At 45.7% G+C, this 24738-nt stretch overlaps 4 protein-coding genes and 1 pseudogene across 4 annotated transcripts; all 5 read right to left on the bottom strand.

The window, feature by feature from the left end:
- Window positions 1-1296: 1296 nt before the first annotated feature.
- Window positions 1297-2124, bottom strand: LOC123441146 (pathogenesis-related protein PRB1-3-like). Its single transcript, XM_045117653.1, has one exon. It carries the CDS (start codon window positions 2052-2054, stop codon window positions 1554-1556), a length of 501 nt encoding a protein of 166 aa, XP_044973588.1. The 5' UTR covers window positions 2055-2124; the 3' UTR covers window positions 1297-1553.
- Window positions 2125-5046: 2922 nt separating this feature from the next.
- On the bottom strand, window positions 5047-5874 carry LOC123441145 (pathogenesis-related protein PRB1-3-like). Its single transcript, XM_045117652.1, has one exon. The coding sequence runs from the start codon at window positions 5802-5804 to the stop codon at window positions 5304-5306; it is 501 nt and encodes a 166-aa protein (XP_044973587.1). The 5' UTR covers window positions 5805-5874; the 3' UTR covers window positions 5047-5303.
- An 8714-nt stretch (window positions 5875-14588) lies between these two features.
- LOC123441144 lies at window positions 14589-16400 on the bottom strand (the record flags this gene model as incomplete). Its single annotated transcript, XM_045117651.1, has 2 exons — window positions 15381-16400; window positions 14589-14984 (listed from the first exon to the last, which is right to left on the bottom strand). Coding segments are annotated over exons 1-2 (1416 nt in total), but the record flags the coding sequence as incomplete, so codon positions are not given.
- Window positions 16401-19414: 3014 nt separating this feature from the next.
- On the bottom strand, window positions 19415-20242 carry LOC123441143 (pathogenesis-related protein PRB1-3-like). The gene has a single exon (XM_045117650.1). The coding sequence runs from the start codon at window positions 20170-20172 to the stop codon at window positions 19672-19674; it is 501 nt and encodes a 166-aa protein (XP_044973585.1). The 5' UTR covers window positions 20173-20242; the 3' UTR covers window positions 19415-19671.
- A 2922-nt stretch (window positions 20243-23164) lies between these two features.
- LOC123441142 lies at window positions 23165-23989 on the bottom strand (annotated as a pseudogene).
- Between the last annotated feature and the right edge of the window lie 749 nt (window positions 23990-24738).

Genomic DNA, 24738 nt, shown 5'->3' with positions numbered 1-24738 from the left:
ATTTTGGTCTCTCCGCGTAAGTTACTCCCAATTTTTCTTCTCCGCGCCCATTGCTTTAGCTAGTTTTGGACTTCATTTTTTTTTTGCCTGTGGGTGGCTGTCAGTGGGCCCTATTTTGGTTTCCTGTGAGAGCAGTTCGTTGTGATTGAAATTATGGAACCTTCACATATTTAAACTAATCTATGAGGCCTTCCGATAATGTCATTATTAATCCATCATGGATTAACAGTTTTTTTTAATGAGACCATGGCATATGTCCCAAACCAACCCCCACATGCGTGAAACACACGTCAAAGAAGCAAATTGAGAATGGTGGGTGCAGAGGGGGCATATTTGAGACGACCGTGGCGAGTGAAGGTAGCGGCAGTTGGAGTATGTCGATTGAGTGGCGTCCGGTGTTTGACCGCGAGTTTTTTATCGCTCTTCTCGTAACCTCGAAAGCTCATTGTGCGCCCAAGATTTGTGTTGTCCAAGGGAAGAAGAAGGGGAAAAGACCGAAATTGACCCTCATCTCTCGAGCGGGGAGGCGCTACCTCCAAGGCTTTATCGTGGGTGAGCCCTACAAGGTAGCACGTCCCGCATGTCGGTTGGCCACAGTTTCATATCTTGGTCCTTCCAAAAACAATTGGACCCCACATATACTCTGTTCGCCCCACGGATAGGTTGATTTGACAAGTATGTGCGACACATAGACAACATTACTACACGCATGCATGACATATGTGAAATTGTAAAGTTGTCTATCCAATCACCCTTATTCAAGCCTATGACCTTATTAATTTGGTCGAGATGGACCCAAAATAATGCAATGGATAGTGTTATATGCTTTATGACCTATTGACATAGATGATACTTTGACCTTTTTGACAGAAATGGTCACAAGGGTGTACAGTTTGGACCCCCTTGGATACCGCATGACTATTTGGTATTTTTTGGTCACAGATCTATGACCAATTTACCACAATCATTATATTTTTGTCATAAACGGGCATATTTCTTGTAGTGTGTGGATTATGGGCTTATTTAATTCAGGTAGATTTTGTAGACAATCAGTAAGAACGTTCCGATTATTCTTCTGTAGGGAGAAGGTGATATGGGTCATGGAGGACTAGGACATCTCGTGCGGCCATGGTCATTCTGGTGTTTGAGTTGTTGTCCTATTCAGGGTTGAAATTATTTTCTTGGTCCAAGCAGAACTTGTAATACATGTTGCTTGAACTTAAGGTCTACGTGATATTGTGCTTGTTCTTTTCTCGTTCCAACTATACTAGAGACCCATCAAGAGCAAAGCCCGGATACAACCAGAATAAGAAGCTCAAATACAAGAAATCAAAGACGAATCACAAGTTACAAGACAAATACGAAAACAATCAAAGCCCGGAACGATACAGGAGTGAAGGGAGGAGGGTTTCTGGACACACACACATATCGGTGACATCAATCGACCGATAATTAGTTCCCAGCCCTAGAAGTATCCCTTAATTATTTATTTATGCAGCACGGTGCTATGTGCATGCATGCATACATAGCCGCATGCATACTTGATACGTAGCCTAGTATGGAATCTGCCCAACCATGTGCGGCGGACCGTAGCCGCAGATGACAAACACACCGGCATTGCCGTCACAGACGACAGCGCCGCAACCGATGGTCTTCGTGTCCCTCCACACCAAATTCAGGTATTCACCGCACGACTCACCCGTAGGTGCGGAGCAAGTGTTGGTGGCGTGGTCGTAGTACTGCTTCCCGGACGCCCAATAAATCACTGCGTCTATCGCATTCCATTCGGTACCAGGGGCCCGAAAGATGTTCTCTCCGTATGGACCGCCCTCCGGAGAGAGTATTGGCTGGCAGTCGGCGCGGCGCTTCTCCGCGAATGACTGCGCGTACGCCGCCACTATGGGGTCCCACGTCACCGGCCCCACACCGACGGCGGCGCGCACTTCGTTGTGGGCATTCACCATGTAGTCAGCGTCGTCATTCTGGGCGGTGACGATCATGGCGGACGTGAGGGCTAAGAGCAGTGCTGCAGCTAGCTTTGGAGAGTACTCCATCACTAATGCTGCCTTAGGGAATGAAGGAAAGAAGTGCGTGTGTGTAATGATGGATGAGATTTGCTGTCACCGTGAGTTGTGTATTTATACTAGTGCACAAGCTAGCTCGATGGGTTGCTTTAGCTAATCTTAGAGCCATTATTATTCTCCTTTCAGTAGGGAAACAAGAATATCCACTTATACGTACGGGGAAAATTCCAATACATGTGCTTGTGCGAAAAATTCAAGCCACTCAGGAAGCGGAGACCTCAGTTGTTCGAAATAAATAAATAAACGGAGACTTCATCAGTTTGAAAAAAGTAACTAACCTGTCGTGACACCGTGGATTATTATCTTTTCCGGCAGCTGATTTGTTCTGGCGCGCGGTAGGTGTGATAAAACAATATCGACTTTCCCGGTTGAAAACTTAAAGCTAATCAGTAAGCGTAGACTTCACCATGTCGTCAAAAATAAGCCAAGACCTCACCCGGTCATAAAAAAAATAAGTAGAGCCCTCATTAATTTATAAAAAGTAACCAACATGCTATGTCACCCTGAATGCTGCGTCAAGCCCTGCTGTAGAAAAAGCATCGATTCATGGAAGCATAAATAAGCAAAGCAGTGCCTATTACACATGGTATGCCACATAACGATATTCCGAGCAGATGTAGCTTCTCAAGAGGCAGCCTGTATAGCAGCAAATCGTGCCCTATTTGAAGCAGCAATACGTACTAGATTGAATATACCAATCATGTCTGCATCCAATTGAATTAATTAACGATTTCTTTCAAGTCGTAGGGACATTGGAGAAAGAGAGAGCTGGGGTCGCCAAACATGAGAGGTCGATCCTAGGTTTAGTGATACTAGATGACCAGTTTCGTCAATTGGCCCAAATGGCGGAGTTACTCAAAAAGAAATGAATGGTAATCTATTCCCAAGATTATCGACTTCAAAAATAAGAAATTGTGATAATCACAATATACATTTTAGGTGGTGAATTATCGATATATTTATTCCATGTAAGAACTAAAGCCAATCAGTAAGCGGAGACCTCATTAGGTTGTATGAAATAAGCACAGACCTCACCGGATCGCAAAAATCAGCAAAGACATCATCCCTTTGAAAAAGCAAGCAACATGTTGTGTCACTGTGCATGCCACGCAAAGTTACCAGAATCGCGATTCTGAATCGGATCGGAGCTCCGTTGCTAGGATCGTGAATCATAGAATCTTAACTATTAGGATCGTAGAAACTTAGATTCTATGAGCAAAATCGTAGAATCGGAGGGGCTAGTTTGGATCGTAAGATCGTAAGATTCTAAGACTTGAGTCACGATTCTGACAACCTTGATGCCGCGTGAGGCCCCTGCTATAGGAAAAGCATCGATTCATGGATTCATACAAAAGAAAATAAGTGCCTATTACACACAGCACACCACACAACGACCTTCCGAGCATATGTGGATTATCTTCTCAAGATGGAGGCTGTGTCGCGGCAGATCATTCCCTTTGTTTGAAGCAGCAGTGCATACTTGAATGACGATACCCATCATTTATACATCCAATTGAATTAATTCACGATTTCGCTCTAGTGGAAGAGACATGGGGGAAAGAGAGTTGGGGTCGCCAAACGTGAGGGCGAGATCCTAGCTTTAATGATACGAAATGACCCGTTGCGCCAATTGGCGCTAATGGTGGAGTTAGGTCAAAGAAATGTATGGTAATCTATTCCTAAAATCATTGACTTCAAAAATAAATAAGCGACGTCGTCGTAATATATGCTCTAGGTGGTGAGGTATTAACATAACTATTCCAAGTAAAACATTGAAGCCATTCACTAAACGGACACCTCACCCGGTCGTATAAAATAAGCGAAGACCTCACCGGATGGTTAACAATAAGCGGAGACCTCATCGGAATGAAAAAAAGTACCCAACTTGTTTTTTCACCATGGATGCCGCGCCAGGCCATGCAGTAGAAAAAACATCGGTTTATGGATGCATAAATGAGCAAACCAGTGCATGGTATACACGATACGCCAAACAACGACCTTCCGAGCAGATGTGGATTAGCTTCTCAAGAGGCAGCCAGTGTCGCAACATATCATGTCCTCTGTTTGAAAAAACAATACTTACTAAAACGAATATACCCATCACGTATGCATCGAACTGAATTAACTCTGGATTTCGCTCAAGTGGAAGATACAAGGGAGAAATAGAGTGGGGGTTTCCAAAGATGAGGGGGCGATACCTCGTAGCTTTAGTGATACTAGATGACCAGTTCCGCCAATTATTGCAAATGATGGAGTTACGCTAGAAGAAATGCACGGTAATCTATTCCCAAGATCATTGACTTCAAAAATAAAAAAGCCTGATCATGTAATATACGTTTTAGGTTGTGGATTATGCGCTTATTTAATTCAGGTAAAAATTGTAGACAATCAGTAAGAACGTTCCGGTTATTCTTGTGTAGGAAGGAGAAGGTGATATGGGTCATGGAGGACTAGGACATCTCGTGCATCCATGGTCATTATGGTGTTTGAGTTGTTGTCCTATTCAGGGTTGAAATTATTTTCTTGTTCCAAGCAGAACTTGTAATAGTGTAACCGTCTTATTTTGGGACATTTGATTTTTAACTTGCACCTTGATTAAGTAGAACTTTTTATGAGAGTTGTGCTCTATTAATATAGTAGTATATTATTATTTGCTATGTTATCCATATTATTGCCCATAAATATCAGCGCATTTCATGTGAAAAAATTCGGGCATCGTTGCTAAACAACCTTCGATAAGCATCACTACAAGGCCACTAAAATATTTTCTCAGTTTCGTTGAAGTTTGTTATTTCATTTTGAAAACACATTGCTGAAATCAGATTATTTAAAATATAAGATACATGTAGGTTTTGTTCTCTAGAACACAAACATGTTGCTTGAACTTAAGGTCTACGTGATATTGTGCTTGTTCTTTTCTCGTTCCAACTATACTAGAGACCCATCCAGAGCAAAGCCCGGATACAACCAGAATAAGAAGCTCAAATACAAGAAATCAAAGACGAATCACAAGTTACAAGACAAATACGAAAACAATCAAAGCCCGGAACGATACAGGAGTGAAGGGAGGAGGGTTTCTGGACACACACACATATCGGTGACATCAATCGACCGATAATTAGTTCCCAGCCCTAGAAGTATCCCTTAATTATTTATTTATGCAGCACGGTGCTATGTGCATGCATGCATACATAGCCGCATGCATACTTGATACGTAGCCTAGTATGGAATCTGCCCAACCATGTGCGGCGGACCGTAGCCGCAGATGACAAACACACCGGCATTGCCGTCACAGACGACAGCGCCGCAACCGATGGTCTTCGTGTCCCTCCACACCAAATTCAGGTATTCACCGCACGACTCACCCGTAGGTGCGGAGCAAGTGTTGGTGGCGTGGTCGTAGTACTGCTTCCCGGACGCCCAATAAATCACTGCGTCTATCGCATTCCATTCGGTACCAGGGGCCCGAAAGATGTTCTCTCCGTATGGACCGCCCTCCGGAGAGAGTATTGGCTGGCAGTCGGCGCGGCGCTTCTCCGCGAATGACTGCGCGTACGCCGCCACTATGGGGTCCCACGTCACCGGCCCCACACCGACGGCGGCGCGCACTTCGTTGTGGGCATTCACCATGTAGTCAGCGTCGTCATTCTGGGCGGTGACGATCATGGCGGACGTGAGGGCTAAGAGCAGTGCTGCAGCTAGCTTTGGAGAGTACTCCATCACTAATGCTGCCTTAGGGAATGAAGGAAAGAAGTGCGTGTGTGTAATGATGGATGAGATTTGCTGTCACCGTGAGTTGTGTATTTATACTAGTGCACAAGCTAGCTCGATGGGTTGCTTTAGCTAATCTTAGAGCCATTATTATTCTCCTTTCAGTAGGGAAACAAGAATATCCACTTATACGTACGGGGAAAATTCCAATACATGTGCTTGTGCGAAAAATTCAAGCCACTCAGGAAGCGGAGACCTCAGTTGTTCGAAATAAATAAATAAACGGAGACTTCATCAGTTTGAAAAAAGTAACTAACCTGTCGTGACACCGTGGATTATTATCTTTTCCGGCAGCTGATTTGTTCTGGCGCGCGGTAGGTGTGATAAAACAATATCGACTTTCCCGGTTGAAAACTTAAAGCTAATCAGTAAGCGTAGACTTCACCATGTCGTCAAAAATAAGCCAAGACCTCACCCGGTCATAAAAAAAATAAGTAGAGCCCTCATTAATTTATAAAAAGTAACCAACATGCTATGTCACCCTGAATGCTCACTGGTGGAAAAAAGGCCTTTGGTCGCGGTTCGCAACTGCCATTAGTCGCGGTTGCGCAACCGCGACCAACTAAGCGCGACTAAAGCCCCCCACCTTTAGTCGCGGTTTCTGAAGAACCGCGACTAAAGGCCCGTCCACGTGGGCGCCAGGCGGCCGTCGGGGCGGAGGACCTTTAGTCGCGGTTCTTCTGGCCAACCGCGACTAAAGGCCCGCGCCCCCCCCCCCCCCTAAACCTGTTTTCTGTTTAATTTGTATTGTTTTATTTCTTTTGTGCTTTATTTTAATTTTGAAGGAATTTCATATATTCTACGGTACTACATACATGCATATGAATGTACAATTTCAAACAAATTTGACATTAGAACGAAAAAGAATTCAAGAGGAATATACAATATATATTCAATATCATCGGATGACCATATACAATTTTGAACAAGTTTCCATACATAATTTAATGCATATAAAGTTCTACGTCCTCGTAATGGTGTTCTCCTTTAGGATGGAGGACTTCCCTGCTGAACCATCCAGCTAGTTCCTCTTGAAGTGGTCGGAAGCGAGCTTCTGGACTAAGCATCATCCGGAGGTTATTCCTCTTAGCATTGGTATCACTCGGAACCCGCTCAGAGGTGTATCTCCGGATCATCTCACAGACATAGTATCCACATAGATTGGTCCCCGCTGGCTGAATATCCCCAGCATTCTTCGGCTTTGACCTTTTGAATTCTAGCTCTTTTTTGAATTCACCGACCTTTGTATCTACGAACCGTCTCCAAACCCTACGAGGCAAAGAAAATTAAATGAACAAGAGAGTTATTAGTTACTTGATATTAGGAAATGAACGAAATAGGCCGATCGATATAGAGCGCAAATGAATGAAAATAATTACTTCTGCAGCATTCTTCTCATGCCGCCCCAAAGCTTTGGATCCATATTCAGAGAGTCGTGGACGAGACATTCTGAGGTGTTAACTTTAATTACTAGCAGAATCCAGTGGAACCTGCGGACACGATACATGCACAGTACGTCATGCATAACTCATCGATTAGCCGGCCACATACCATGCATGGAGTAAACAAAAGAGAATGTGCTCAAGACAGAAACACTCACCCAAAATGGTAAGGAAATAGAATATCACTTTTGAGTTCCTGCTTTGTAAGAAACTGCCACAGGTCTGCCTCCATGTCGGCGGGGTGATGCTCCAACACATGTCCATTAACGATGTGTGGGTCAATGAACCCAACATCATGGATGTTCCTTACTCTGCATTCCTTAATCTTCATTCTGCATGTATAATAGCGGACACAACAATATAGTTAGGACATATATATAGTGCAGGCAATATGAACGAGATGGGGTAGAAATAAATCACTTACAGAACGTAGCAACTGATGATAGATTTGTCGAGATCGCGCAGATTGAAAAGCTGGAACAATTCACTCAGTTCAATTTGTACATAGTAATGTTTGAAGTGATGCTCATGTCTAACTTCCGCATAAATATAATCTTTGGCGCTTTTATTTTTTATGTAACCCTTGTACCATTTCAGCAGACCTTTCATTTGTGGAGGTAGATCCTTTTCCTGCGCAGGCTCGATGAGAGGCCCATTCTTGACATATGTAATTACTACCTCCTTCACTGGCGCCTCATCAAGGCCTAACAGTTCACGAAGAGTAATACCTAAGTTGGCCGCTTGTTCTCTGGCACTCGTTGCAGTCAATCCCTGTGCTGCCGCAGCTTGTATGATCTCGGGGGCATCCGGACCGGCGGCTTCCACTATAAGCGGGGCAATCGATTGTTTACTTTGTTCCCCGAGCTGGGCAACTTGTTTCCCGCTTTTTTTACTTTCGGCCTTCTCCCGCTCTTTGTTCTCCTTGAACATGAGTGCCTGCCTGCGAAGTTCACGTGCATAGTCGTCAGGCAGATTCTTCGCGGCTCGGGACGGTGTGCTCAAAAATGACTTAGCCCACTTCTTTTGCTCATCAGAAAATACTGGCTTGGGCTCGGGCTCTCTTTTCTTCTTGCAGTCCGCCTTCCATTTCTCCAAATCAGCAGCCGCGGCCGTGTCGACTTCCTCGGCACTACGTTCCCAAGGCCTTGTGGGGAGAGGCTTCAGTGATGGCTCCGGTACCTTTGTGGTCTTAGGTACATAAGGGTCCGGGTTAATAATCCAGGACTGCTTCTGCTTCTGCTTCTTTGCCGGAGGTGGATTGGGGGGCGGCGTCTGATCACCCGCCGGACGAGGACTGGGGGGTGGCGTCTGATCACCCGCCGGACGTTGTGGACTGGGGGGCGTCGGCTGACGTGACGGAGGTGTAGGTGAACCGCCACCACCACCACCACCACCACCACCGCCACCGCCACCACCACCACCGTAGGGGGGTGGACTTGTTGTCCTTGGCGCCTCGCCTGGAAACTTGATAAACTTCTTTTGCCATAGAATGAAATGGCGCTTGACATCTCCAAGTCTTTTCTCCCCTTCAGGTGTAGCAATGTCAATCTCCAGGTCCTCAAACCCTTGGACTATGTCGTCCACCGTGACACGAGCATAGCCATCTTGAATGGGGTTGTTGTGGTGGAGTGCTCCAGGTAAACATGGTAAAGCACTGCCGATGGCTACCTTCATGGACATGTTCCCGATAGGATAATACAGATGACATTCTTTCATCTCCTTTATATCGTCCACGGGGTAGCGAGGAGGCTCCGGTGCAGTAATTTCGACCACCAGAGGCTCCGGTGCATTAATTTCGATCGTCGGTTCATCTGCACCAGCCGGTGGGGCCTCCGTGGAAGCCACGCTGCTTCTCCGCTGCTGGCTTCCGAGATCCGCTGGATGATCTTCATGCTGCACCCGAGCTGCATCTCTTTCGGCTACTAGTACACTCATGGTTTTCTTCATCACATCCATTTCCGATGCCAACCGCGCCACAACATCTGCTTCCCGATCCATCTTTCTCTTACGGCTTCTATAACCGTACGGGTCATCGTTCTGGGGGAACCCTATTTTCCACGGAATGTGCCCCATGCCTCGTACACGTCCTCCGTGTTCAGGATTCCCGAGGGCTTTTGTCAGCGCGTCGTTCTCTCTGTTGAACTTGATCTTCCCCTCTTGAGCATCCCTCATTGCGTCAATAAGGGCTTGGGTGGGTTTAATTAATTTGCCCCGGTAAACACACTCCCCTGTCTCCGGGTTCAGCGTTCCCCCATGCCCGTACCACCAGCTTTTGGCCCTTGGGTCCCATCCCTCCGTACCTGGACGGATTCCTCGCGCCCTCAGCTCGTTCTCCATCTTCTCCAACCTAGGCAACAAAATGCGATACCCTCCTGGCCCCATAATATGATTGTACTCCTTCTTAGCCGCATTTTCCTTATTTTTTTCGATATTTGAATGAACTGCTCCGATTTCTTTTGCTTCACAAATTCTGGCCAATCATGTTTCAGTTTCTCATATTGTCCTTTGAAATCCGGAGTCTTGTTCTGCTTGACAAAGTCATGGGCTAGATTTTGCTTGAATTTCCGGAATGCGTCGGCCATCTTATGAAGAGCGAACTGTTTGACTAGCCTCCTCCTCTCCTTGTTTTCCTCAATCTTGTTACCCTCCTCATCGAATTTGTTGTATTCCGGAGGTAGAACGAAATGTTCCATAAGCTTCTTGAAGCAATCTTTTTTTGTTCTCTTATCGACAAAAGTGAAACCTGCAGCAATTCGTGCCTTCTTTGGCTCATTCCACTCCTGGACGGTGATCGAGACGTTGTCTCTAACAACGGCTCCGCATTGGCTGACAAACTTGATGGCGTTCTTGCGGGGCTCCAGCGGTCTGCCGGTTGCACTGTCGACAACCTCGATGGTGCATGTTTCTCCTTGTTTCATCGTCTTGGTTGCGCCACGCTTTGACGACGTACTCGATTGTTTCGACGATCCGGCCGAGGGCTAAAATAAGAAAGAGAGTCGCGCGCGTTAGTACACACATATTTATTCAAATCAGTTAGTTTGTATCACCAGAGGCTCAATGTATATATATACCTCGGCGCCGGAGGTGGTTGCTACTTCCATTTGAAGATCGTCGTTTATCGACGTTTGTTCGGCATCATCTTGCTGACGGCGCCCTTCATCTTCACCGTCAAGGTTCAGATAAGAAGAGATATCATCTTCTTCTTCTCCGGTCGGCACATATAGAATATCGCCGTTTATGATGCCGAACATATGTGCTTCACCGTCCGGATCATAGTTGTCCATAATCGGGTCAGCTCTATCGTCCGCCATTATGTCAGTCCTGAAAACATGTAGTAAAAACAAATTAATTAAGTGAAGAAGGGGGGCGGTGGCGGTGGCGGTGGCGAAAGGGCGGTGGCAAAAGGAGGGGGCGAGGAAGGGGTGGGAGAGGGTGTCGCGGTAGAGCGCGAGACGGGGCGGCAGACGACGACGTCACGGAGAGTTTTAACTAGAGTTTTTGACCGTGAACCTGCTGCTTCAGCTTTGCACTGGCCGACCGCCGATTCGCTGGTTCATTTGCTAGTTTTTTTCAATTTAGATTGATTAATTATTTAAATTGATGATTTTTTAACTCGATGATCTTTTTTATATTCCAAGACGTTCTTTTTCTTCCAAGACGTTCTTCCAAGACGTTCTTTTTCTTCCAAGACGTTCTTCCAAGACGTTCTTTTTCTTCCAAGACGTTCTTCCAAGACGTTCTTCCAAGACGTTCTTCCAAGACGTTCTTTTTCTTCCAAGACGTTCTTCCAAGACGTTCTTCCAAGACGTTCTTTTTCTTCCAAGACGTTCTTCCAAGACGTTCTTCCAAAACGTTCTTCCAAGACGTTCTTTTTCTTCCAAGACGTTCTTCCAAGACGTTCTTCCAAGACGTTCGTTCTTCCAAAACGTTCTTCCAAGACGTTCTTTTTCCAAGATCGACGTTCGTTCTTCCAAGACGTTCTTCCAAGGAAGCGAGGAAGGCGGGCGCGGCGCGGGAAAGATGAAAGGAACCAACCGCGACGGCGAGGGCGGCGACGGCGGCGACGACGGCGAGGGCGACGACGACGGCGAGGGCGACGGCGGGCGGCGTCGACGAGGGCGAGGGCGACGGCGGCGGCAGGCCTTCGGCGCGCGCGCGACGGTTGGAATCGGAGAAGACGAGAGAGATGGAGAAGACGGCGGCAGGGGAGGCGACCCGCACTGTATTTATAGCCCCCCCCTTTAGTCGCGGTTGGGGACGAGACCCGCGACTAAAGGTACCCTTTAGTCGCGGGTCGCCTCCCCAACCGCGACTAAAGGGTTTTTGGCGGGTTTTTTGCCTTCCCGCGCCCCCCCCCCTTTAGTCGCGGTTGGGGAGGCGACCCGCGACTAAAGGGTAACCTTTAGTCGCGGTTGGCCAGACCAACCGCGACTAAAGGCCCCCCCAAATCTTCTTTTATTTTCAGAACCTTTTATCTTTTTCTTTTCAGAAAAATCATCATTGCTTTTATAGAAACTTCAAACATTTTATTTTCTGTTTTCTAAGCATATTTTCGTAGGAAAAATATGCATAGAGACAATACATTGAATCTGCCTAAAACGGGACAGAAAAAAGAGAATCCATTTAAAGGGAACATTGGCCACAGCCTCTCTCCCCCCCGGCCTGGGCCGGCCTTCGGCCTCGACCCATCTTTCTCACGCCTGCCTGGTGCGGTGGCTGTGATGCCCCGCTGAGAGGCCTCTCGCCCGAGCCGTGAGCGCGCCGCCCCTTTCTTCTCCTATCCGCCCGCTGAGAGGTCGTTTTTGCGTTCCCCGCGCGCAACGACCTTTAGTCGCGGTTGGTCTGGCCTTTAGTCCCGGTTGCACCAACCAGCCGGGACTAAAGGTTAGATGACCAGCTCTGGATTCCTCTTCTTCCCGCCATTTCTTCCCTGTCTTCCCGCCTCTTTCTTCCCGCCACTTTCTTCCCGCCTCCTGTCTTCCCGCCTCCTGTCTTCCCGCTCCCATTTTTCCCGCCATTTCTCACTACATATATGTAGCCCGGCTTGGCCAGCATTATCACATCTCTACAATCTCTCATCACTCTCTCATGGCTTCCACCGCACCCACTCTAACCTACCAGCAGGTGGAGGAGCTTTGCGCCTCGAACTACCCTTGTCCACCGGGCTACCGCGTCCCCACCGGCTGGAGCCTAAGCGCCGGCGGCGTGCCGGTCCCTCCCGTCCCTCAGGGTACTGCGCGCCGGGCGGCCATCACGAACCACTACTACCTCGACCTCACGCCGGAGCAGCGGATGAATCCCCGCTGACATCCCGATAACCAGCATACTTGGGACGCCTTCTTCATCAATCGGCGTGAGAGGGCGCTCGCCAGGTATGAGGAGGACGGTCTGCCTCCTGGGAACTTCCACGAGGCCGGCCGTCGGCTATGGTGGTACGGCCGGACTCTGCAGAGCGTCATGGACTACATCACGGCCGGCGATATCCCCCGCCTGCGCTACCCTCAGTTCGAGCCACGAGCGCCGCCCGACGACAGCGACGACAGCAGCGACGACGACGGCGGCAACTTAGAAGGCGACGACTACCAGTACAACGACGAAAGCGGCTATGAAGACTACGAGTATGCATATTATACGCCTAGGCAGGAGTATGACTAAATCACTCCAAATTTCATGTATCATCAGTGGTATCTCGAATCATTCGAAAATGGACACCAAACACATCACGGGTAATATAATTCACATGATCCATTCAACAAAGTTTGGTACAATAAATTATTACACATCATTTCTTCCCTTGTGTCCCTGCTTGCTTACGATTGTGCCGTATCCATGGAGCATCCTCATCATTTAACTTAATGCTTGGGTCGGTGTTCACTTTGAAGGGCGGAATTTCAGCAAACATATTATAATCTTCTGACATGTCTGTCTTGTCCTCCACTCCCACGATGTTTCTTTTCCCTGAAAGAACAATGTGGCGCTTTGGATCATCGCATGATGTACTGATCGTTTTCTTATCTTTCCGTTTCCTCGGTTTGCTACTCATGTCCTTCACATAGAAAACCTGAGCGACATCTTTCGCTAGGACGAATGGTTCGTCAAGGTAACCAAGATTGTTGAAATCCACCATTGTCATTCCGTATTGCTGGTCCACCTTTACCCCACCTCCTGTTAGCTTGAACCATTTGCACCGGAACAAAGGGACCTTAAAGGAGGGTCCATAGTCAAGTTCCCATATCTCCTCTATGTAACCATAATATGTGACCTCTTGCCCATTCTCGGTTGCTGCATCAAAGCGGACACCACTGTTTTGGTTGGTGCTCTTTTTATCTTGGGCGATCGTGTAAAATGTATTCCCATTTATCTCGTACCCTTGGAAAGTCGTTATAGTCGAAGATGGTGTCTTGGCCAACATGTACAGCTGATCTACAACATCATTGTCATTCATTAAATGTTTTCTCAACCAACTGCCGAAAGTCTCCATGTGGGCCTTCCTAATCCAGGATTCAGGCTTCCCCGGGTTGTCAGAGCATAAAATATTCTTGTGTTTGTCAAAGTACGGAGCCACCAAGCTGGAATTGGTCAGTACAGTGTGGTGTGCTTCAGTCAGAGAATGGCCGTCCATACATATCGTTGATTTCCTTCCGATCGTGCCTTTTCCACTTAGTCTCCCCTCGTGCCGCGATCGAGGAAGACCAATCGGCTTAAGGTCAGGAACAAAGTCAACACAAAACTCAATTACCTCCTCATTTCCATAGCCCTTGGCGATGCTTCCTTCTGGCCTAGCACGGTTACGAACATATTTCTTTAATACTCCCATGAACCTCTCGAAGGGGAACATATTGTGTAGAAATACAGGACCGAGAACGAAAATCTCTTCGACTAGGTGAACCAGGAGGTGCGTCATAATATTGAAGAAGGATGGCGGGAACACCAGCTCGAAACTGACAAGACATTGGATCACATCGTTCTGTAACCGTGGTAGAACTTCTGGATTGATTACCTTCTGAGAGATTGCATTGAGGAATGCACATAGCTTCACAATGGCTACTCGAACATTTTCCGGCAGGAGCCCCCTCAAAGCAATCGGAAGCAATTGCGTCATAATCACGTGGCAGTCGTGAGACTTCAGGTTTTGGAACTTTTTCTCCGCCATGTTTATTATTCCCTTTATATTGGACGAGAATCCAGACGGGACCTTCATACTGCTCAGGCATTCAAAAAAGATGACCTTCTCTTCTTTGGTCAGAGCGTAGCTGGCACGACCTTGAAACCATTCCGGATGCCGGTCATCAGGGTCTTTCAAACGTTGCTGGTCCTGCCGTGCTTCCTTTGTATCATTTGTCTTCCCATACACGCCCAAGAAGCTTAGGAGGTTCATGCAAATATTCTTCGTAACGTGCATCACGTCGATTGCAGAGCGGACATCTAGGACTTTCCAATATTCTAGCTCCCAGAATATAGATTTCTTCTTCCACATGGCTGCGTGCCCGTCAGCTCCCTTCGGAACTGATTGTCCGCCAGGACCCTTTCCAAAGATGACTTTCAAATCCTTGACCATATCAAATACCTCAGCACCAGTGCGTTCCACAGGCTTCGGCCGGTGATCTGCCTTGCCGTTGTAATGCTTGCCTTTCTTTCTTACTGGATGAATTTTCGAAAGAAATCGACGATGCCCAAGGTACACGTTCTTCTTACAATTTGGCAAATGTACACTTTCAGTCTCATGTAAGCAGTGCGTGCATGCATTGTATCCCTTATTTGACAGTCCCGAAAGGTTACTAAGAGCAGGCCAATCGTTGATGGTTACGAAAAGCAACGCTCGTAGGTCAAATTCCTCTTGTTTGTGCTCATCCCACACACGGACACCACCCCACAGCTGTAAAAGTTCATCAACTAATGGCCTTAGGTACACATCGATGTCGTTGCCGGGTTGCTTCGGACCTTGGATGAGCACTGGCATCATAATGAACTTCCGCTTCATGCACAACCAAGGAGGAAGGTTGTAGATGCATAGAGTCACGGGCCAGGTGCTATGGCTGGAGCTCTGCTCGCCAAAAGGATTCATGCCATCCGTACTTAGAGCAAATCTTATGTTCCTTGCGTCAGCTGCAAAATCTTTGAACCATCTGTCGATCTTTCTCCATTGCGTTCCATCTGCGGTGTGTCTCAACTCCCCGTCCGACTTACGGTCCTCTTTGTGCCATCGCAACAACTTGGCATGCTCTTTGTTCCTGAACAGACGTTTCAACCGTGGTATTATAGGAGCATACCACATCACCTTGGCGGGAACCCTCTTCCTGGGTTTCTGGCCCTCAACATCGTCACCAGGGTCATCGCCTCTGATCTTATAACGCAATGCAGTGCATACCGGGCATTCATTCAAATTCTCGTATTCACCGCGGTAGAGGATGCAGTCGTTGATGCATGCATGTATCTTCAGAACCTCTAAACCTAGAGGGCAGACAACCTTCTTTGCTTCGTACGTACTGGTGGGCAACTCGTTATCCTTTGGAAACATATTCTTCAACATTTTCAGCAAGTTTTCAAATGCCGAGTCAGCTACACCTGCCTCTGCCTTCCATTTCAGCAAATCCAGTGTGCAGCCCAGCTTTTTCAGACCATCATCGCATCCGGGGTACAGCGCCTTTCTGTGATCCTCTAACATGCGATCCAAATTCTCCCTCTCCTTTTCAGTTTCGCAGCGTCTCCGTGCATCAGCAATGGTCCGACCAAGATCATCAACGGGATCATCACGTGCCTCTTCTTCACCTTCCCCTTCACCTTCAGCATCCTCCATGAAAGTATCACCGAAATGAGCAAGATAGCTTTCATCGATGAAATCATCCCCTTCTTCATCTTCTTCCATTATAACCCCTCTTTCTCCATGCTTGGTCCAACAATTATAGCTTGGCATGAAACCGTGCCGAAGCAGATGCATGTGAACATCTCTTGAGGAAGAGTAACCCTTCTGATTCTTACAGTTAACACATGGACAGATAACAAAACCCCCCCGCTTGTTCGCATTAGCCACTACGAGGAAATCTTTCAAACCCGTAGTGAACTCGCCGGAGAGTCGGTTAACGTACATCCAGTGCCGATTCATCTGCATTATTATAATATAAAATATATAATTAACCATCATGCATTTGTTGAACTAACTAGCTACAAACAATATAAATTAAACAATGAACTACACACATGCATATTTTATCAATGACACATCAAAGGTTCATCAAGTTGCTAACCGCGATCGAGGAGTGTGGCTCCAACACTTCATGTCATGTTTGTTTCATGCTCTTGGGGCATTTCATCAAACACCTTATGTGCATAAGAGGAACCAAAAGCAAACCTAAACCCTAAGTGTGAAGAGAATGGCTCTAAATGGCTAAGTGTTGGCTGCTGGATGGGTATATATAGGGGAGGGGCTTTAGTTGCGGTTGGCCTGGCAAACCGTGACTAAAGGTGCCCGAAGGCCTTTAGTCGCGGTTGTCCTGGCCAACCGCGACTAAAGCCCCTCACGTGCACCAGCTGACCACCGAGCGCCCTGGGCCCAGGCCTTTGGTCGCGGTTCACCTCCAGAACCGCGACTAAAGGTCCCATTAGTCGCGGTTCCTACAGCTTCGCGACTTATGGGGCTGGACGGAAGCCTGTTTTTCCACCAGTGGCTGCGTCAAGCCCTGCTGTAGAAAAAGCATCGATTCATGGAAGCATAAATAAGCAAAGCAGTGCCTATTACACATGGTATGCCACATAACGATATTCCGAGCAGATGTAGCTTCTCAAGAGGCAGCCTGTATAGCAGCAAATCGTGCCCTATTTGAAGCAGCAATACGTACTAGATTGAATATACCAATCATGTCTGCATCCAATTGAATTAATTAACGATTTCTTTCAAGTCGTAGAGACATTGGAGAAAGAGAGAGCTGGGGTCGCCAAACATGAGAGGTCGATCCTAGGTTTAGTGATACTAGATGACCAGTTTCGTCAATTGGCCCAAATGGCGGAGTTACTGAAAAAGAAATGAATGGTAATCTATTCCCAAGATTATCGACTTCAAAAATAAGAAATTGTGATAATCACAATATACATTTTAGGTGGTGAATTATCGATATATTTATTCCATGTAAGAACTAAAGCCAATCAGTAAGCGGAGACCTCATTAGGTTGTATGAAATAAGCACAGACCTCACCGGATCGCAAAAATCAGCAAAGACATCATCCCTTTGAAAAAGCAAGCAACAAGTTGTGTCACTGTGCATGCCACGCAAAGTTATCAGAATCGCGATTCTGAATCGGATCGGAGCTCCGTTGCTAGGATCGTGAATCATAGAATCTTAACTATTAGGATCGTAGAAACTTAGATTCTATGAGCAAAATCGTAGAATCGGAGGGGCTAGTTTGGATCGTAAGATCGTAAGATTCTAAGACTTGAGTCACGATTCTGACAACCTTGATGCCGCGTGAGGCCCCTGCTATAGGAAAAGCATCGATTCATGGATTCATACAAAAGAAAATAAGTGCCTATTACACACAGCACACCACACAACGACCTTCCGAGCATATGTGGATTATCTTCTCAAGATGGAGGCTATGTCGCGGCAGATCATTCCCTTTGTTTGAAGCAGCAGTGCATACTTGAATGACGATACCCATCATTTATACATCCAATTGAATTAATTCACGATTTCGCTCTAGTGGAAGAGACATGGGGGAAAGAGAGTTGGGGTCCCCAAACGTGAGGGCGAGATCCTAGCTTTAATGATACGAAATGACCCGTTGCGCCAATTGGCGCTAATGGTGGAGTTAGGTCAAAGAAATGTATGGTAATCTATTCCTAAAATCATTGACTTCAAAAATAAATAAGCGACGTTGTCGTAATATATGCTCTAGGTGGTGAGGTATTAACATAACTATTCCAAGTAAAACATTGAAGCCATTCACTAAACGGACACCTCACCAGGTCGTATAAAATAAGCGAAGACCTCACCGGATGGTTAACAATAAGCGGAGACCTCATCGGAATGAAAAAAAGTACCCACCTTGTTGTTTCACCATGGATGCCGCGCCAGGCCATGCAGTAGAAAAAACATCGGTTTATGGATGCATAAATGAGCAAACCAATGCATGGTATACACGATACGCCAAACAACGACCTTCCGAGCAGATGTGGATTAGCTTCTCAAGAGGCAGCCAGTGTCGCAACATATCATGTCCTCTGTTTGAAAAAACAATACTTACTAAAACGAATATACCCATCACGTATGCATCGAACTGAATTAACTCTGGATTTCGCTCAAGTGGAAGATACAAGGGAGAAATAGAGTGGGGGTTTCCAAAGATGAGGGGGCGATACCTCGTAGCTTTAGTGATACTAGATGACCAGTTCCGCCAATTATTGCAAATGATGGAGTTACGCTAGAAGAAATGCACGGTAATCTATTCCCAAGATCATTGACTTCAAAAATAAAAAAGCCTGATCATGTAATATACGTTTTAGGTTGTGGATTATGCGCTTATTTAATTCAGGTAAAAAATGTAGACAATCAGTAAGAACGTTCCGGTTATTCTTGTGTAGGAAGGAGAAGGTGATATGGGTCATGGAGGACTAGGACATCTCGTGCATCCATGGTCATTATGGTGTTTGAGTTGTTGTCCTATTCAGGGTTGAAATTATTTTCTTGTTCCAAGCAGAACTTGTAATAGTGTAACCGTCTTATTTTGAGACATTTGATTTTTAACTTGCACCTTGATTAAGTAGAACTTTTTATTAGAGTTGTGCTCTATTAATATAGTAGTATATTATTATTTGCTATGTTATCCATATTATTGCCCATAAATATCAGCGCATTTCATGTGAAAAAATTCGGGCATCGTTGCTAAACAACCTTCGATAAGCATCACTACAAGGCCACTAAAATATTTTCTCAGTTTCGTTGAAGTTTGTTATTTCATTTTGAAAACACATTGCTGAAATCAGATTATTTAAAATATAAGATACATGTAGGTTTTGTTCTCTAGAACACAAACATGTTGCTTGAACTTAAGGTCTACGTGATATTGTGCTTGTTCTTTTCTCGTTCCAACTATACTAGAGACCCATCCAGAGCAAAGCCCGGATACAACCAGAATAAGAAGCTCAAATACAAGAAATCAAAGACGAATCACAAGTTACAAGACAAATACGAAAACAATCAAAGCCCGGAACGATACAGGAGTGAAGGGAGGAGGGTTTCTGGACACACACACATATCGGTGACATCAATCGACCGATAATTAGTTCCCAGCCCTAGAAGTATCCCTTAATTATTTATTTATGCAGCACGGTGCTATGTGCATGCATGCATACATAGCCGCATGCATACTTGATACGTAGCCTAGTATGGAATCTGCCCAACCATGTGCGGCGGACTGTAGCCGCAGATGACAAACACACCGGCATTGCCGTCACAGACGACAGCGCCGCAACCGATGGTCTTCGTGTCCCTCCACACCAAATTCAGGTATTCACCGCACGACTCACCCGTAGGTGCGGAGCAAGTGTTGGTGGCGTGGTCGTAGTACTGCTTCCCGGACGCCCAATAAATCACTGCGTCTATCGCATTCCATTCGGTACCAGGGGCCCGAAAGATGTTCTCTCCGTATGGACCGCCCTCCGGAGAGAGTATTGGCTGGCAGTCGGCGCGGCGCTTCTCCGCGAATGACTGCGCGTACGCCGCCACTATGGGGTCCCACGTCACCGGCCCCACACCGACGGCGGCGCGCACTTCGTTGTGGGCATTCACCATGTAGTCAGCGTCGTCATTCTGGGCGGTGACGATCATGGCGGACGTGAGGGCTAAGAGCAGTGCTGCAGCTAGCTTTGGAGAGTACTCCATCACTAATGCTGCCTTAGGGAATGAAGGAAAGAAGTGCGTGTGTGTAATGATGGATGAGATTTGCTGTCACCGTGAGTTGTGTATTTATACTAGTGCACAAGCTAGCTCGATGGGTTGCTTTAGCTAATCTTAGAGCCATTATTATTCTCCTTTCAGTAGGGAAACAAGAATATCCACTTATACGTACGGGGAAAATTCCAATACATGTGCTTGTGCGAAAAATTCAAGCCACTCAGGAAGCGGAGACCTCAGTTGTTCGAAATAAATAAATAAACGGAGACTTCATCAGTTTGAAAAAAGTAACTAACCTGTCGTGACACCGTGGATTATTATCTTTTCCGGCAGCTGATTTGTTCTGGCGCGCGGTAGGTGTGATAAAACAATATCGACTTTCCCGGTTGAAAACTTAAAGCTAATCAGTAAGCGTAGACTTCACCATGTCGTCAAAAATAAGCCAAGACCTCACCCGGTCATAAAAAAAATAAGTAGAGCCCTCATTAATTTATAAAAAGTAACCAACATGCTATGTCACCCTGAATGCTGCGTCAAGCCCTGCTGTAGAAAAAGCATCGATTCATGGAAGCATAAATAAGCAAAGCAGTGCCTATTACACATGGTATGCCACATAACGATATTCCGAGCAGATGTAGCTTCTCAAGAGGCAGCCTGTATAGCAGCAAATCGTGCCCTATTTGAAGCAGCAATACGTACTAGATTGAATATACCAATCATGTCTGCATCCAATTGAATTAATTAACGATTTCTTTCAAGTCGTAGGGACATTGGAGAAAGAGAGAGCTGGGGTCGCCAAACATGAGAGGTCGATCCTAGGTTTAGTGATACTAGATGACCAGTTTCGTCAATTGGCCCAAATGGCGGAGTTACTCAAAAAGAAATGAATGGTAATCTATTCCCAAGATTATCGACTTCAAAAATAAGAAATTGTGATAATCACAATATACATTTTAGGTGGTGAATTATCGATATATTTATTCCATGTAAGAACTAAAGCCAATCAGTAAGCGGAGACCTCATTAGGTTGTATGAAATAAGCACAGACCTCACCGGATCGCAAAAATCAGCAAAGACATCATCCCTTTGAAAAAGCAAGCAACGTGTTGTGTCACTGTGCATGCCACGCAAAGTTACCAGAATCGCGATTCTGAATTGGATCGGAGCTCCGTTGCTAGGATCGTGAATCATAGAATCTTAACTATTAGGATCGTAGAAACTTAGATTCTATGAGCAAAATCGTAGAATCGGAGGGGCTAGTTTGGATCGTAAGATCGTAAGATTCTAAGACTTGAGTCACGATTCTGACAACCTTGATGCCGCGTGAGGCCCCTGCTATAGGAAAAGCATCGATTCATGGATTCTTACAAAAGAAAATAAGTGCCTATTACACACAGCACACCACACAACGACCTTCCGAGCATATGTGGATTATCTTCTCAAGATGGAGGCTGTGTCGCGGCAGATCATTCCCTTTGTTTGAAGCAGCAGTGCATACTTGAATGACGATACCCATCATTTATACATCCAATTGAATTAATTCACGATTTCGCTCTAGTGGAAGAGACATGGGGGAAAGAGAGTTGCGGTCGCCAAACGTGAGGGCGAGATCCTAGCTTTAATGATACGAAATGACCCGTTGCGCCAATTGGCGCTAATGGTGGAGTTAGGTCAAAGAAATGTATGGTAATCTATTCCTAAAATCATTGACTTCAAAAATAAATAAGCGACGTCGTCGTAATATATGCTCTAGGTGGTGAGGTATTAACATAACTATTCCAAGTAAAACATTGAAGCCATTCACTAAACGGACACCTCACCAGGTCGTATAAAATAAGCGAAGACCTCACCGGATGGTTAACAATAAGCGGAGACCTCATCGGAATGAAAAAAAGTACCCACCTTGTTGTTTCACCATGGATGCCGCGCCAGGCCATGCAGTAGAAAAAACATCGGTTTATGGATGCATAAATGAGCAAACCAATGCATGGTATACACGATACGCCAAACAACGACCTTCCGAGCAGATGTGGATTAGCTTCTCAAGAGGCAGCCAGTGTCGCAACATATCATGTCCTCTGTTTGAAAAAACAATACTTACTAAAACGAATATACCCATCACGTATGCATCGAACTGAATTAACTCTGGATTTCGCTCAAGTGGAAGATACAAGGGAGAAATAGAGTGGGGGTTTCCAAAGATGAGGGGGCGATACCTCGTAGCTTTAGTGATACTAGATGACCAGTTCCGCCAATTATTGCAAATGATGGAGTTACGCTAGAAGAAATGCACGGTAATCTATTCCCAAGATCATTGACTTCAAAAATAAAAAAGCCTGATCATGTAATATACGTTTTAGGTTGTGGATTATGCGCTTATTTAATTCAGGTAAAAATTGTAGACAATCAGTAAGAACGTTCCGGTTATTCTTGTGTAGGAAGGAGAAGGTGATATGGGTCATGGAGGACTAGGACATCTCGTGCATCCATGGTCATTATGGTGTTTGAGTTGTTGTCCTATTCAGGGTTGAAATTATTTTCTTGTTCCAAGCAGAACTTGTAATAGTGTAACCGTCTTATTTTGGGACATTTGATTTTTAACTTGCACCTTGATTAAGTAGAACTTTTTATGAGAGTTGTGCTCTATTAATATAGTAGTATATTATTATTTGCTATGTTATCCATATTATTGCCCATAAATATCAGCGCATTTCATGTGAAAAAATTCGGGCATCGTTGCTAAACAACCTTCGATAAGCATCACTACAAGGCCACTAAAATATTTTCTCAGTTTCGTTGAAGTTTGTTATTTCATTTTGAAAACACATTGCTGAAATCAGATTATTTAAAATATAAGATACATGTAGGTTTTGTTCTCTAGAACACAAACATGTTGCTTGAACTTAAGGTCTACGTGATATTGTGCTTGTTCTTTTCTCGTTCCAACTATACTAGAGACCCATCAAGAGCAAAGCCCGGATACAACCAGAATAAGAAGCTCAAATACAAGAAATCAAAGACGAATCACAAGTTACAAGACAAATACGAAAACAATCAAAGCCCGGAACGATACAGGAGTGAAGGGAGGAGGGTTTCTGGACACACACATATCGGTGACATCAATCGACCGATAATTAGTTCCCAGCCCTAGAAGTATCCCTTAATTATTTATTTATGCAGCACGGTGCTATGTGCATGCATGCATACATAGCCGCATGCATACTTGATACGTAGCCTAGTATGGAATCTGCCCAACCATGTGCGGTGGACTATAGCCGCAGATGACAAACACACCGGCATTGCCGTCACAGACGACAGCGCCGCAACCGATGGTCTTCGTGTCCCTCCACACCAAATTCAGGTATTCACCGCACGACTCACCCGTAGGTGCGGAGCAAGTGTTGGTGGCATGGTCGTAGTACTGCTTCCCGGACGCCCAATAAATCACTGCGTCTATCGCATTCCATTCGGTACCAGGGGCCGAAAGATGTTCTCTCGGTATGGACCGCCCTCCGGAGAGAGTATTGGCTGGCAGTCGGCGCGGCGCTTCTCCGCGAATGACTGCGCGTACGCCGCCACTATGGGGTCCCACGTCACCGGCCCCACACCGACGGCGGCGCGCACTTCGTTGTGGGCATTCACCATGTAGTCAGCGTCGTCATTCTGGGCGGTGACGATCATGGCGGACGTGAGGGCTAAGAGCAGTGCTGCAGCTAGCTTTGGAGAGTACTCCATCACTAATGCTGCCTTAGGGAATGAAGGAAAGAAGTGCGTGTGTGTAATGATGGATGAGATTTGCTGTCACCGTGAGTTGTGTATTTATACTAGTGCACAAGCTAGCTCGATGGGTTGCTTTAGCTAATCTTAGAGCCATTATTATTCTCCTTTCAGTAGGGAAACAAGAATATCCACTTATACGTACGGGGAAAATTCCAATACATGTGCTTGTGCGAAAAATTCAAGCCACTCAGGAAGCGGAGACCTCAGTTGTTCGAAATAAATAAATAAACGGAGACTTCATCAGTTTGAAAAAAGTAACTAACCTGTCGTGACACCGTGGATTATTATCTTTTCCGGCAGCTGATTTGTTCTGGCGCGCGGTAGGTGTGATAAAACAATATCGACTTTCCCGGTTGAAAACTTAAAGCTAATCAGTAAGCGTAGACTTCACCATGTCGTCAAAAATAAGCCAAGACCTCACCCGGTCATAAAAAAAATAAGTAGAGCCCTCATTAATTTATAAAAAGTAACCAACATGCTATGTCACCCTGAATGCTGCGTCAAGCCCTGCTGTAGAAAAAGCATCGATTCATGGAAGCATAAATAAGCAAAGCAGTGCCTATTACACATGGTATGCCACATAACGATATTCCGAGCAGATGTAGCTTCTCAAGAGGCAGCCTGTATAGCAGCAAATCGTGCCCTATTTGAAGCAGCAATACGTACTAGATTGAATATACCAATCATGTCTGCATCCAATTGAATTAATTAACGATTTCTTTCAAGTCGTAGGGACATTGGAGAAAGAGAGAGCTGGGGTCGCCAAACATGAGA

This window comes from Hordeum vulgare, chromosome 3H, assembly GCF_904849725.1.
Source record: "Hordeum vulgare subsp. vulgare chromosome 3H, MorexV3_pseudomolecules_assembly, whole genome shotgun sequence".
In the NCBI taxonomy this organism is placed as follows: Eukaryota; Viridiplantae; Streptophyta; class Magnoliopsida; order Poales; family Poaceae; genus Hordeum; species Hordeum vulgare.
The sequence above is the reverse complement of the archived record's forward strand: the minus strand, read 5'-3'. Positions and strand labels throughout refer to the sequence as shown.

Coding starts and splice junctions, on each gene's coding strand:
- LOC123441143 (XM_045117650.1), bottom strand. CDS start 20,172: ATGGAGTACTCTCCAAAGCTAGCTGCAGCACTGCTCTTAGCCCTCACG.
- LOC123441146 (XM_045117653.1), bottom strand. CDS start 2,054: ATGGAGTACTCTCCAAAGCTAGCTGCAGCACTGCTCTTAGCCCTCACG.
- LOC123441145 (XM_045117652.1), bottom strand. CDS start 5,804: ATGGAGTACTCTCCAAAGCTAGCTGCAGCACTGCTCTTAGCCCTCACG.